Genomic DNA, 14,839 nt, shown 5'->3' with positions numbered 1-14,839 from the left:
ACGGTGGTGACCTGGGAGCCTGTATCGAGAAGACAGTTGAAGTGGTGTCCTTTTATTTGGATTTGTCCTGTGCTCTTAGTTCCCACAAGTCCCCTGGGCAACCTTGGCACTCTGAATACGTCGTTGGGACTGGTCATGGTTGCAGCTCCTGAGTGTCCCATCACAGAAGCCGCTTCTAGTTTGACTGAGTGTTCTTAGTGGTCCATGCCTGCTGTTTTTGACGAAGCTGCTTCCTCTTCTGCTCAACGAGGCTAGGATTTGCTGCGTCGGTACAGGAGGAAGACACGTGGCCGTCCTCTCCACAATTGAAGCAGTACCATGGCTTTGGCTTTTCCACCTTTGAAGAGCGACTGGACTGGCGTTGTGCGGGCTTGGGTCCTGCTGTATTTCCCTGCGCAGACAGAAAGGCGGACATCTGGACCTGGAGCTGCTTCATTTGTTCTTTCAGTTCTTTCAGCTCGCTGGAACCGGTATGGCCACAGGAACAGGTACTCTGCGACTTAATATCAGCTTTCGGCTTAGAAGTACTGGAGCTGATGTGTTTTTTCATCAGTGAGTCTTTAGCCTGTTGTCTGTCCTCTTCTGTGCGTAATAACAGCAGGAGCTCAGAAAATACCGGTGGATTGTCTTTACGCTGCTCCAATTGTAACTTTGTTATTACAGCATTGTCCCAGCATCCACGCACAAACTGTCTCAGCAAATGTTTGTCTGTCTCAGCAGCTGCAATTCCTCTTCTCTTTACAACGGTGTTGAGCATGAGCTGAAGCCGCTGGAGGTAGAATGATGGTCGCTCTCCTGGATTCTGCAGAATGTTCAGGTATTGAGCGTACAACTCCTCTCCGTCCTGTACCGTTCCAAAAGCGGAGTCCAGCACACGCAGCAGGTCAACGGGAAGGGTGTCAGGTCCCAATCCTTTTATCAGATCCGCAGCAGGTGTCAGCAGGCTCTCTATGATGCGTCTGGTAACGTGTAAAGGAGACAGAGTAGGATCAGCAAGCAGTAAGTCAATTTGCGAACGCCATGATTCATAATCGGCCTCATTATTGGACTTTGGTAGGTGGCCGGAGAATGAACGAAGGCGAAGCGACGTAGGAACACCCAAGTCAGAATTTCGAACGACATGTTCTACAACAACCCTCTGTATCTCTGGGGGGTTGAGATCATTTTGGGAAAGGGAAACCCTTGGATTGTAACCAGGTCCCCTTGAGTCGATTGGCACTCGAGGTCTTGCTCCGGGCTGACCAGTGAAGGACAGACGGGAGGGTGGTAGAGGGGGTGGTTGACCAAGCGATGACACCAATGGCTCAGACACGGGCTGTGCTGTGACTCGGATGTCCACTTTTGAATCCTGTCCTCCCTCTAAACTCATCTCCTCATCAGTGTCATTATCATTACTTTTTTCTAAATGTTGACGAATTTGTGTCATCACAGTTCTTAGCACGTCCTCAAAACGTGTTCCGCTGCTGTCAGCCATTTCTTTAAAACTGCGCATGAAATCAGGGGTTGGATCGGGGGTTGGGTTGCTGCTCCCTGCTGTGGCGCCGCACTCACTCGTGAGGGCAGTAATGCGGTACACACGGTTAGGAGCTGAATCAGGTCTATATTTGTATGGCAGGAGGAGTTTTAATGCAAAGAACGCGCTTGCGTCGTCATACTCAGCGATCAGGTTTTTATACAATGGGCTTTTCGGGTCACTAACGTATACCAGGGTTTTAAGTGAACCATAATCGCGCAAATACTCATGTATATCGTCATCAGCGCTAGTATTAGTTACACCGGTAACGAGAACAGAGCGTGTTACGTCAACGCCAGAGTTTGTAATGAAATCCATTGCAAATTTTTTTGTTTTGTTTTTTTTTCAAATTTTTTTCCCCCCCCAATTTTCCTTTTATGAACCCAAAATTATTTTCAATTTATTCACACAACAAGGCTCCTGGCTAGCTCGCCAAATGTAACGCTGTAGGGCTAGGCGCTGACTGCAGCCGAAGGTGCTGATGGCCAAACAGAGATAGGTCCGGCCACGGAGCCAAGTGTGCAAATAAACATTCAGAAAAACAAAATTAAGTTTCAAGTAGTTGTATTATAGAAAATAGGTATGGATAATAGGTATTAGATATTATAATAAATAGGTAATATATAAATAACACAACATGGGAACAAAACGGAAAATCATAGCAAAATGCCAAGTCCATTGGTTTGCAAAGTTCGTGGGCAAAAAAAACAGTTTATAATCCAACTGAAAAAAAGTGTGTGACTGTCCTACCACACCACGTAGCAGGGGCAGTGGGGGTTATAGCTCGCCATCCATATTTCCATTAAAGGGTCCAACCGAAAACGCGGTTCCAGCGTAGGAGGTGGACACAGATGGGGGGAAAAAAAACCTGACCGATGAGTAGCTATTGCAAATCAGGCACCGGTAGGTCCTGATATGGTGCGTCGGGAAAAATCGAGTGAGGCACGGAAAGGGCGCAATCCGCCGTGGTAAAAGGAATCGCTGATCTGAGAGGCTCAGTAGGTTTCGGCTTTTGGGAGCAAAACGCTGTTCCTGGCCACGCCACAGCAGTAGCAGCTATTTGTGGAATAGCGGTAGTAGAGTAGGCGGAAGTGACGACGGGGAGAGAGGTCTTCCGGGAAACTGGCCTTTCACAATAAAGGCACAGGATGTTGGGCCGCTACATTACGTGGGTTACATGTTGCATCGTTTTTGTCGAATAGTTCCAGTCTATTGCGTGTGCTGGTAGGGGCTGCCTTCATGCTCCCATTTGGCCCTGTGATCAAAGTCATACACTACTAATATGTATTGTGTTTTAACCCATCCCACCTAACGTTTGCCATCTCATTGAGGTGCCCAACCCGCCCAAATCAGTGCCCGAGGGCTGACTGCGGGTTTTGAGCCGACCCACGCATCACTAGCATGGAAGAGAGGGCGAAGTAGGCTATATATTATTTACCGCTATTTCAATCATGTTTTTAATAATTAAGAATTTAATCCGACATATTTTCCTTTATCTTGCAGACTGTATTTTTGTTCACAAGCTGTAGGGCTAATAATTAGATTACAAATATTGTTTGTAAGACGACTTTTGAGTTTTGCATGTTTACTGCTTCAGGCTATTACGCAGATGCTTATGAACGGAACTTTTGCTCATTTCAATGATATTATGAATTAATAATTGTTTTTTTTCCCCCATTACTTGAACATGACTAATGTTTAGAGCAAGGTTGGATACAGTTGAATATTTAAATTTTGTCTTTGTATATATTAAATTAAACACATCTTAAACAATGTTGCCTGTTTTCTGTCTAAAATGAAGCTCCTTAGAACTAGACTGTGTGCACCGTTATTTCATTAAATGTATACAAGCATCACTTTAACTTTTAATATTCCAGATCAATTGAATTGTTCAATCTTATTACATAAAGACAAGCCTTAGTCGTGGTCACCTGACCTTATCCACTGATGCGTAATCAACTCCAAGGCGTGGTTAAAACTTATGGGATGGGTCTAATGCGAAATCGGCAGCGAAAGTAGCCAATCGTTTACTCTCGGTTCTCAATTTGCCTGTGGCGCTAAAGCGGGTGGGCCAATCCCCGTAGAGAGTGGGCGGGGCCAGTACACGGTGCCGCTTGCTGCCGGGGGAACGTAGTGGTCCGCTACGCGGAATTGTGCCGGTGGACTGAGAAACTCCCGCCATTTCGACAAGGAATTAACCTTTTCATTGAACTGAGGGGAGCTCTCAGCGACTGGATACCTCGTGGGTCGATACAGCAAGAAGAACAGCTCGGATTGTAATTGCAAAGTCTCAGTGATCACGTAAGGACAGACCTACTTTACAGCGCTTGGATTACATAGCGCGCGCCAGACCTGTGGGTGACTGTTGCCGCGAGTTTGATTTGTGTGTTCGCGTGCTTTCAGTTTCCTGCGGAGACACAAAGTTACCAGTTGTTGGTGAAATCACGCCGGACGGGATCTTTCAAACAGAGACGGTACGCGTAGCTGAAATGTCGTCACTTTAAAACCACCGGAGGATGCGATGAGGCAGGTGACGAGAAGAGCTGTGTTATTGTTTTGCAACGAGATAGCAGCTCAGCCCGTTAGCACGCGAGCTAACTAGCGGCTACGCACGGAGCTCGCCACCGGTAACGAGAGTCGTGCTATCAGCTGGCGTCTGTACTGTTGGACTCTTATATAAATGTTTGGAACACGTTTTCACTCTTTACCGAACTAAGCTGTTGATAGATTATTTTACTCAAACGTACGGCAGTGTCATCTTTGGGGTTCACGATGGCGCCGCTGCTGGGCCGTAAACCTTACCCGCTAGTGAAACCGCTAGCGGAGCCACCAGGCCCGGGAGAAGAAGTCTTCATCATCGAGCACACCAAGGAGGCCTTCAGGAACAAAGAGTATCCTTCACATTATGCCGCTGAGGCTCACATTAGCTACACCGAACACACCGGCAAAAACATCAAATGTGACGTACAGACGCAGCTAATGATTTCCTGCTAGGTTACATCAGACTGAGAGCTTGGGTAAGTGTGTGATTCATTGTTACCTGACATTCCACTGTTTTGTGTGCCACCTCTTTTACATTTGATAACATGCTAACGTGTACAGTAACACTAGGGTTTGCTGTAGCTTCACAACGACGCTATTTTCAGTCAGAGAGACCTGTTCGTTGCTCCTTCGCTCCTTTGAAGCGTTCACATCTATGCGGTAGCACGTCAGATGTTTTCTAGATACATTTATACGTCTTTATGTTTCTGTTGACAGCTACCAGGCTAGCAGAGTTAGCACACACGCCGCTAATATTGGCGTTTGTCACAATAGCCCTCTGCACGCATGCCCAATCACAGCTCGTGAGTACGGCGAACGCTCACGTCGGGCTCCCAGTTAGGACACAGTGAACCCGTTTGCAGAAAGCGTGTTCCTATTGTTGAAATTACATTACCAAACTAAAAAGAGTTATACGTCCTGCACAGTTTGCACAGCATATTATAACACCACCTCTTCTGCCTGGAGGAACTTGTGAATGCAGATGCCAAATGCCCAGTCCCGTCTTTCTTTAAATGTTGACCAGAAGCTTTAAAGGACATTTTTTGTGCTGTAGATAAACATGTGAAGATATGTGTTTGTTATGTACCTTAACTGAGCGGTTTTTAGAGAATACGAGGCACGCATAGAGCGGTATAGTGAGCGCATCTGGACGTGCAAAAGCACTGGAAGCTCCCAATTAACACACAAAGAAGCATGGGAGGAGGAACAAGAAGTCACTGAACTGTGAGTAACCACACTGTACAGCACGGTGTCCCTTCAATTATTCAGGACTGTACCCTTTGCTTGCCCACCTTGCTGTTAATTCTTGCTAAGTAATACAATTGCATTTAGTAGAACGAGTTTTTTACTTGAAGGCTTGGACACAATTCGTCAGTCTAGATTTTCCACCACCCTTTATAGACACAATGTAAGCGGCACGGCCAAGGTGTTCCCGGGCTCTGGCATGTTTATTGCTGTCTGTAGTGTCGTGGGTTAGAATCCCGGTCCTGTAGAATTGCTGAATGTCCATCCCTGTTCAGTGCCCACCATTAAGTATTGAAATGTCCTGTCGACATCAGAGGGAAAATAAAGCATACTATAGTTAAATAAACCTCTAATTATACACTTCAATAGAATTGGGACCTCTAGTGGCCATCCTTGGTCTAGTGACATAACTATTATGTAATATGCTTGTACTGACAGCAAGTGTGTTGGGGAAATATCTTGCATCTCTATAATAATTGGCATTATTACAGAAGCCTGCAATATGACATTTCTTATACCTTTCAGGCTACAGGAAGAATATAACCCTTGGTTTGAGAAACCAATCCTGGAGATGGTTCACCATAACACTGTATCTTTGGACAAACTGGTTGAAATGGCATGGATGGAAATCCTTACCAAGTACGCTGTTGGTGAAGAGTGTGACTTTCTGGTAAGTTTTTATTGTTTAGTTGAAATAATACTTTGAGCATCATTTTTTTTAAGTTGCATTTCTTGTTATATTGTCTTTTTTTCTTTTTTTTCGTATATTGTTACTCTCCTTGTTTGTGAACTAAAAACAAGTACAGGGTCTTTTAACATAAGCTGGACAGACCACAACTGGATATAAAGCTTTGTTTTTTTATTTAATCAGGTGGGAAAAGACAAAAGTCTAAGGGTGAATGTTACCAAGATTCACCCTTTAGAAAATCCGGATGGTGAAATGGGTGAAAAGAAGCTTGAGGGTGCCTGTGACTCTCCATCGAGTGACAAGGAAAATGCCAGTCAAGAGAATCAGAGGAAAGAGCTTCCGTCACGTGAAGAAGAGATTCGGAGGGAGAGTCTGAGTATGTAACCATTTATTGATGTTAAATGCATTTCATGAAACATATTGGCGGACTGTGGATCATTAATATGCAAAATCTTGTTATGTATTGCCATCTTTAATATGAGGGTTTATTTATTTCCTGTTAGGTGACAGAGCTCGTCGATCTCCAAGAAAAGTTCAAACTACTGTCAAAGAAGAAAGAAAGAGATGGGTAATGCCCAAATTTCTGCCTCACAAATATGATGTGAAGCTAATCAGTGAGGACAAGGTTTGTTTTTCAATTATCTTACATTTGAGTCATTATATATTATATTCGTGTTTGTGTAAATGTGTAAACACCTTGTGTCGTAGGTGATCAGTGATGTTCCAGCCGACAGTCTTTTCAGAACCGAGCGCCCACCGACCAAAGAGATAATCCGCTATTTCATCAGGCACCATTCTCTGAGGCTGGGGTTAAGTGAGAGCGCCCCCTGGGTTGTTGAGGATGAAATGGTGAAAAAGTTTAGTCTGCCCAGTAAACTGTGTGACTTTCTTCTTGATCCACAAAAGGTATTTATTTTATCTTGTAGTGTCTTATTATCCAATGAACCCAGATTCTTCTCGTTCTCATGTGTCCCTGTAATTTCAGTTCTTGGCGGAAAATTCCAGTGCAAAGAGAAAGAGCCTGTCGTCTCCTGACGGAAAACCAAGCAAAAAGCTGAAGACTGCCACCACACCTGGAGACGATTCAGCAAATGAGAAGGGAGAAAAGAAAAAGAAAAAGACACCCCTTAGCCCTACTATTTTGGGTCATATGCAGGTTGGTCCAAAGTCGTCCACATGACTTAAGAAAATAAAAGATGTATTCTAACTTTTTTTCCTAATTTTGTTCCAGAAAATTAAGATGAATGGTTCTCCGCTTAAGGTTAAAAACTCAGGTTCTCCTAAGAAGAAAAGTGAAAAGAAAGAAGGGAAAAAATCTGGGAAGAATATCCTCAAAGTCTCAAAAAAGGACGGTAAAGCAGGAGCAAAAACACCAAAGATGAAGCAGATGACGCTACTGCATCTGGCCAAAAGTCCATCAGCTGGAAGTCCGAAGAAAAGGCCTCGAAGCTCCGTCGTAGCAAGTCCAAAGCTGGGCAAGCCATTACACCCAGTAGCTCTCCATCTGCTTAAATATTATAAGGAAAACAAGGATAAAGAAGACAAAAAGCATACCCTTTCCACGCTGATTTCTAAGGCTGCCAAAACTTTGGCAGGGGAGGAGCGCAATCGACTGCCAGAGGAGTTGAAAGCTTTGGTGCAGAAACGATATGATCTGTTGGAGCAGAAGAAGCGCTGGGCAGCCCTGACCGAGGAGGAGAGGAAGGAGGAGATGAAGAAGAAACGAAAGGAAATAACAGAGAAGGCTAAAGAAAAGGCCAAGGAGAGGCGTCAAAAAGAGTCCAGGAGATTTGAGGACCAAGAGATCGAAGATTGCAAGCCACTGCCAGCATTTAAACTGGTAGACATGCCCGAAGGATTGCCGAACGCACTCTTCGGTGATATCGCAATGGTGGTGGACTTCCTCAATTGTTATGCAGGACTGCTAATGCCTGACGATCAGTACCCTATAACGGCTGTAGCCCTAATGGAAGCGCTGGCAGGAGAGACTTCAGGATTCCTTTACCTGAATCGTGTGTTAGTGGTTCTGCTGCAGACGCTTTTGCAGGATGAATTGGCAGAAGGCTACAGCGAGCTTGATATGTCCCTTTCAGATATCCCCCTCACTATGCACTCTGCTTCAGAATTAGCCCGCCTGTGCCTGCGACCGACCGATTCCCACGGAGAAGAGAGCCACCATGGATCGGACGATTCGGGCACAGTGTCCGGCTTTGACGACGTGGTGACCAGCGAGTTCTTGGACAAACTGGAGACGGTTGAGGTGTTTGAGCTCAGTCCAGATGAGAAAGTCTACCTCCTCGTTGGCCTATGTCACCGCATCCTCATGACCTACTCTGTGGAGGACCATGTGGATGCAATGCAGTCGCGTGCGGGAGAGAGGTGGAAGGAGCGCCTGGCAATGCTCAAGCAGGCCAATGATCAAAAGAAGGCTGAAAAACAAAAACGCAAGGAGATGGAGGGCAAAGGTTGGTGGATTGTCTCATCACGTTGATGTCACAATAAAAGTTGGTAGGATGTAACAAAGCACCCGTTCTGTTCTGTTGATTTAGTTAAAGAAGATGGTTCGACAGGCAAAACGGAGAAGAAAAAAGACGACGCTTCAAAGAAGGAACGCAAAAGTGATGTAAAGGTGGAGCCTGAACCAGAGGACTTGATCAGTTTGGTAAAGAGCAGGCGATTGATGTCTGCTCAGGCCAAGAAAGACAAGGAAGAAATGGACCGCCAGAGAAAAGGTACATTTTTGTAATTCATAAATGCACAAATTCATGTGTTGATGCAAAACTGAATGCATTTGAATTTTTACAGAGCGGATAGAAAAGGAGGCAGAGGAAGAACGGGTGCGCAGACAAAGAGCGGCTGTGGAGAAGGCCTTCCAGGAGGGCATCACCAAAGCCAAACTTGTGTTAAGACGGGCACCCCTTGGTACTGACAGAAATCACAACCGGTCAGTACTGTCACTGCATGTGCACATCGAAAATACACAATTAAAAAGGCAATATTTTTAACGGTTTCAAATTTTCTTGTCCAGATACTGGCTGTTCTCTGATGTTGTACCCGGACTGTACATTGAAAAGGGCTGGGTTCATGATAGCATAGACTACAGCTTCACCCCTCCCCCTGAAGAAAAAACCCCAACTGATCCTCAGGCTGATGTGGAGGAAGATGCTGGCTCTGTTCAAACTAAGGACTCACAAGGTACTATTCCTCTGTAGTATTGTGCAGCAAAATGACTTTTCGTGAGATGTGTTATGCCTGTGACTGTAGTTGGTCCTCATTCTTCATTCTATTCACAGCAGATGAAAAGGATGACGGCAGTGTGGACGGTGCTGTTAGTGAAACAGGCCTGCAGGGGGCAGCACAAGCTCATGAAATCTGTGTTGAGACGACCTCTCCAAAGCAAGGCCAAAACCTCTGGTAAGGATCCTTCTCTGCACTCAGTGGTGGTTTCCTGTAAGAATGTTTTGTAAAGATTTGCCTTCTGTACAGGTTCGTATGCGACAACCCGGCGGAACTGGAGGAGCTGATGGAGTGTCTTCATCCTCAGGGAGTGCGGGAGAGCGTACTGAAAGCAAAGATACAAAAGAGGTGAATGCCGTTGATATTTAAACAATACCAAACAATAAAAAGGAGTGTGCACATAACAGGGTTTCCACGGAGCACGTCCAATTGGCTTTGTCGAGTAATGAGGGGAACTATTTTTACTCTACTTTTTTAGTTTGTGGCATTGAAATTATACTTTTGACTTGTTGCTACCTGGAGGTGGGCAATATATCGTCTACAAGATAAAAAATAATCATCAAAATTGCTGTTTGAAAGCAAATATCTATCTCCAATGTCAATAAATGTTGAATTGGGATTCATGGGATTTATTTAGAAAACAAACAAAGGGGTGGGACAATCGTTAAAAGCATCAGGGTAAATGGGGAAACAAGTGAAATGGAAAAGTGGGAAAAATATCTTTTTGAGCGACAAAGCAATGTAAATTTAGACGTTTAGACGAAGTATTGCTTCATTGTCATTATAAAGTCCTCAAAAAGGATTCAGATTTTCAATTTTGTCAATATCGCCCACCCTACTGCTACCTGCATAAATTCTTTTCACTTGTATTAAGTTCATAGCTACACAGTGGTCTCACACCTCTCCCTGTGCTACTCTTCAATCTACAGTTACCAGGACATCCTCCACTCCATCTATTTGACCCGAAAGGGGAAGACCGGCCTCCGAACCTGTGACGGCCATGAAGAGCTGCTCAAGTATCTGCGCAGTGACATCCTGGAGGTGGCCTCGCGCCTCATGAAGGGAGGCCTGGGATATATGGAAGACAATGTAGATATCGAAGAACAGGTAGCTTTATTATTGCTGTGGAAAAGTTGTTGCATTTTTACTTTTATTGATCTATGACACTTATTATTCTTGGGCGCAGTTGGAAAAAACAGAACACCTGAAAGACTTCGGTGAGCTGGTCATCACTATCCAGTCGTGTGTCATAAAGAAGTTCCTCCAGGGATTCATGGCCCCTAAGCAGAAGAAGAAGAAAAAGCAGGCTACAGAAGAGAACAGCAGTAAGGTTGAAGAAGTAGATGAGGAGAAGAAACTGGCAGAGGAGGCAAGGGTAAGAGCACACTTAAATCAAGTGTCAACGTAAAAACATTGTGACTACCACCGATAGAATACCTCTCACTGTCATTCTTCCATTTTTAGGTGGCCACTGCTGTTGAGAAATGGAAGACGGCAATCCGAGAGACCCAGACCTTCTCCAGGATGCATGTGCTTTTGGGAATGCTGGACGCTTGCATCAAGTGGGACATGTCTGCTGAGAATGCTCGCTGCAAAGTCTGCCGCAGGAAAGGTAAACGTTTCACTACGGGTTGACACCGGCAAAGACTAGAAAAGATGAGGCATTACATAAATTTGTACTTCAGGAAAAAACAAAGTGAAGAGCAGTTTCCCCTCCCAACCAGTCTTTTGCCTTTTTGTCCAGTGTGCAGACAAAGCCGGTCTGTGGTGAAGCTCATGGAGTGTCATGGCAAGCGTAGTGCAGGACAGGCTAATAGTGTCAGGCAGGTCATCTTTCAGTGTCAGCCGTGCCAAAAGCGACCAGGTGAAACAGTAATAAGATGACAGTCAAATCTCACACACAGCTGTTTGTCAGTATCGCAGGGAAAGCGTGCAAAAATTGAACATAATACGCCGCTTTAGCGCTTCTAATGTCCCCTGTTCTCTTCCAGGTGACGATGAGAAACTCATTCTCTGTGATGAGTGCAACAAGGCCTTCCATCTGTTTTGCTTACGGCCAGCGCTCTATCGTATTCCCGTCGGGGAGTGGCTGTGCCCGGCCTGCCAACCCACTCTGGCTCCCAGACGTGGCTCCCGCTCGAGGTACGTGGCCCAGAGTGTGATGGAGGCAGTTGTAAGGAGGAAAAGTAACGCAACGTTTGTTTTAGAAACTATAATGAAGATGCAGAGGATGATGAAGACGAGGAAGATTCCGAAGAAGAGGACTCTGACGAGGAGGAGGACGACGAAGAGGAGAATGACTATAAAGCGATGGGCCACAGCTGTAAGTGCCCAGATTAAGTTTGATGCTTATAGTTGAATTCCACTGACCTGATATAAAGAAAACAAGGAGATCACAAAGGATTTGGGGTTTAATAAAGTGGGTTTTGGAATGAGTGGAATGTTGTGTCCCCATTGTGTGCGTTGTTATGTAGAATATCTCAGGTTCAGAGAGACTTTTCTAAGCCCCGATTCACTTTGGTTTCACTCAGAGTATGTGGCAGGATGATCCCTGCTGTCAGATCAGGGCACAACTCAAGGATGAGCGTGACATTATTCTTTGCTGCATTTAATAGGTGTTGCCCCCCAATTTAAAGGCTGTTCTGTCAAATGTATGTTAATCCTGAGTTTTATATCTTTCTTCAGTGCGACCAAGGAAAAAAACGAAACAATCCTCATCACGATCAAAGAGTTCAAAAAGCAAGCCCAAGAGGTCGAGCAGTAGCAAGCAAAAATCTGGTCCGAACAGTCCTGCAGACATTGATGAATTGGTAAGAATTGTTTTTGTTTTTGTGTCATTTCGAAGTAGATTTCTGTCTCTAACAATGTGGCTTTCACAGGTTCGCCAAAGTTCTCAAACTGGTGCACGCAGGCAACGACTGGAGCTGGAGAAATGTGAGGAAATCCTCAAGAAACTCTCAAAGTTTCGTTACAGCTGGCCTTTTAGGTATGTGGTGTAGACTGTCGATAATGTAGGAAAATGTGCTTAGTACATGTCGTCCTAAAGTGTCAACTTGTCATTTTCCAGGGAGCCTGTGTCTCCAGATGAGGCGGAGGACTACCTGGACATAATTTCCCAGCCCATGGATTTCCAGACAATGCTGGGAAAATTCGGCGAAGGCTCGTACCGGAATGCACAGGACTTTATGGAGGACATCAAACTGGTGTTCTCCAACGCAGAGGAGTACAATCAGCAGGGCAGCACCGTGCTCTGCTGCCTGGCCAAAACCGAGCAGGCCTTCACCGAGCTCCTCCAGAAGCTGCTGCCCGGCCTCAACTACATCCGCAGGCGCTCTCGCAAACGGGTCACCCGTGCTCCTGAGACATCCGACGAGGAGGAGGAGGAAGAAGAAGAGGCAGAGGAGGAGGAGGAGGAGGAAGAGGAGGAGGAAGTGCGACCTCGGAAGAAGGTGCAAAATGCAAAGGCCAACGCAAAGAAGAGCCGGAGACGGGAGGAGAGCGAGAGTGAGGAGGAAGAAGAGGAGGAGGAGGAGGAAGAGGAAGTGCGCCCCCGGAAGAAGGTGCAAAATGTAAAGGCCAATGCAAAGAAGAGCCGGAGCCGGAGGCAGGAGGAGAGCGAGAGTGAGGAGGAAGAAGAAGAGGAGGAGGAAGAGGAAGTGCGCCCTCGGAAGAAGGTGCAAAATGGAAAGGCCAATGCAAAGAATAAACGCAACCAGAGGCAGGAGCAGAGCGAGAGTGAAGAAGAGGAGGACGGCGGGAAGAGAAGGAGTGCACGGAGCTCTGGGAAGAAGCAGTACAGGGAACAGGACAGTGACGAAGAGCAGGACTCACGCAGAACTCGCAAAAAAGTGGCCTCTAGGGACGAGGGCAGCAGTGACGAGGAGCAGCCCGTCCAGCGACATTCCAAGAGGCTCAGACGCTGACATTCAGGGTGATATTAATTTTTGTCTTGTTTTAATAATAGTGTCCAGCTCTTTGTAAAAACATTGAAAGAGCTCTTCATTGCTCCCTGTCACCACCAGCAGGAATTATTTCTGTTATTGAATTTCTGTTCATATTTTGAGATAAAAGAAAATAGATTTATATTTGTATCAGTGGATTTTTTTCAACAAACGTTATGATTACGATAATGTCCTCAGAGCTCTTAGACACTTTGATGTGGATCCATGATCCAGGCGGATGGCTCCTCCAAGTATTTAACCTCAAACACTCAAACATGTAATTGTAATTGTGGGACTTTTGCATTTGGTGTGCTGTTAATTCTGATGCACAAGTCCAGCCGTTGCATTGTATTGGCAGGTCGCCCAAGCAGTTCAGCCTCAGCTGTTTCCATTTGTACGTCACCACAGAGTACTTAAATGTGTCACTGTTGTTTATTCTGTGAAGTCTGTTTTCCCCTAATCCTTAGTGTCAACATGTAGCCTATCGAGTTCAAGATTATACCTGTAGTTTACAAAAAAAATAGTTTTTAGTGCTTTAGTATTGCACCCAAAGTTGAACGTTGCCACATTCATCACGTGGGTTGTTCCAGGACATGTCGGTGTCTATTATACTCAAGTTTGAGTCTCTGCGTTGAGCTGGCCAGCCTCTCCGTGCTCTCGCTGCACACCTGTACCTCAAAGCTCTGCACTATTTTTGTCTGAAGAGCGTCTTCAGTGTAATATGCCAGCAGTTTGAAAAATTATGTGCATAAACATCTGTTAACAGTGTTTAAAATTACATTTGATTTATAAAAATGGGCATTTTTCATATTTCAATTCAACCTATTGTAAAAGTAAATTATTCACATCCAACAAATGCCAGAGGAGGGCATTTCTTCAGTTATACATGTTTTTTTGCATGTTATTTTCATAGAATCACCATATTCTGTGTGAGGACTATTTTGTGCTTTTGCAAATGCCACTAGGTGGTGCTCTGGCATTGAACTGTTGCCTGAAAAGGTTCCCATGCAGACACCTGGCATTACCATTGGCGTTTCTAACCTGTTATTTGGCACTTCTCCGTGGGCTGATTTGAATATGAGCTCAGTGGTGGGTAAATATTATTGGAGACTGTTTATGCAGTACTTTACATGTGCTGAAGTCTTTGTTCTCTGAAGAGGAGCTCCTTTAGGGCTTTCCCTGTATCGGAGCAGTTAGTTTCTTTACATGCTGTTAACATTTATTTTATTTGGCCACAGAATAGTATTTTGATTTTAATTACTGAATTTGTTTATCATTTTTGAGAACAGTCTGCCCCCTTCTAAAGTAAGACCTGACTGTAAATGCTTTCTTTATTAGTGAAGGAACTACAGAAGTCTTTTACACCTCCTTTTATACATATATATTTATAGTCTCTGAAATTGGGTTTGGGCAGGGTCACATGTTAAATACACAATAAAGCTTGTTGCCGAACAACACAGTCCTTGGTTTTTCTGTGTCAAGCTGATGTCACTGCCATCTGTAAAACTTTGGATTAAAAAACCTGATGTCTTTTACTTTGTAATAAAATATCAGTGCTTTTACCTTGGTGTGGACTGTTCTCTGAACTGACACTTAGCATGATTATGGTCATTTTGTTGATCATGGTGTGGACAAATGTCAGCTGCCTGTCTGGTGGTTTACATTGAGTGGCTA

General features: G+C 44.9%; 1 protein-coding gene across 1 annotated transcript; it reads left to right on the top strand.

Annotated features, from left to right (window-relative positions):
* Positions 1 to 3,626: 3,626 nt before the first annotated feature.
* On the top strand, positions 3,627 to 14,704 carry baz1b (bromodomain adjacent to zinc finger domain, 1B). Its single transcript, XM_079557760.1, has 21 exons — positions 3,627 to 4,404; positions 5,162 to 5,278; positions 5,825 to 5,969; positions 6,171 to 6,363; positions 6,491 to 6,612; positions 6,696 to 6,893; positions 6,973 to 7,143; positions 7,219 to 8,452; positions 8,537 to 8,719; positions 8,793 to 8,931; positions 9,016 to 9,182; positions 9,281 to 9,401; positions 9,474 to 9,572; positions 10,154 to 10,331; positions 10,411 to 10,599; positions 10,689 to 10,836; positions 11,216 to 11,366; positions 11,432 to 11,547; positions 11,910 to 12,034; positions 12,104 to 12,210; positions 12,292 to 14,704. Exons 1-21 carry the CDS (start codon positions 4,286 to 4,288, stop codon positions 13,145 to 13,147), a joined length of 4,878 nt encoding a protein of 1,625 aa, XP_079413886.1. The 5' UTR covers positions 3,627 to 4,285; the 3' UTR covers positions 13,148 to 14,704.
* The last annotated feature ends 135 nt before the right edge of the window (positions 14,705 to 14,839 follow it).

Source organism: Gobius niger (assembly GCF_951799975.1).
Source record: "Gobius niger genome assembly, chromosome: 1".
NCBI lineage: Eukaryota > Metazoa > Chordata > Actinopteri > Gobiiformes > Gobiidae > Gobius > Gobius niger.
This window is presented reverse-complemented; position numbering and strand designations above follow the sequence as displayed.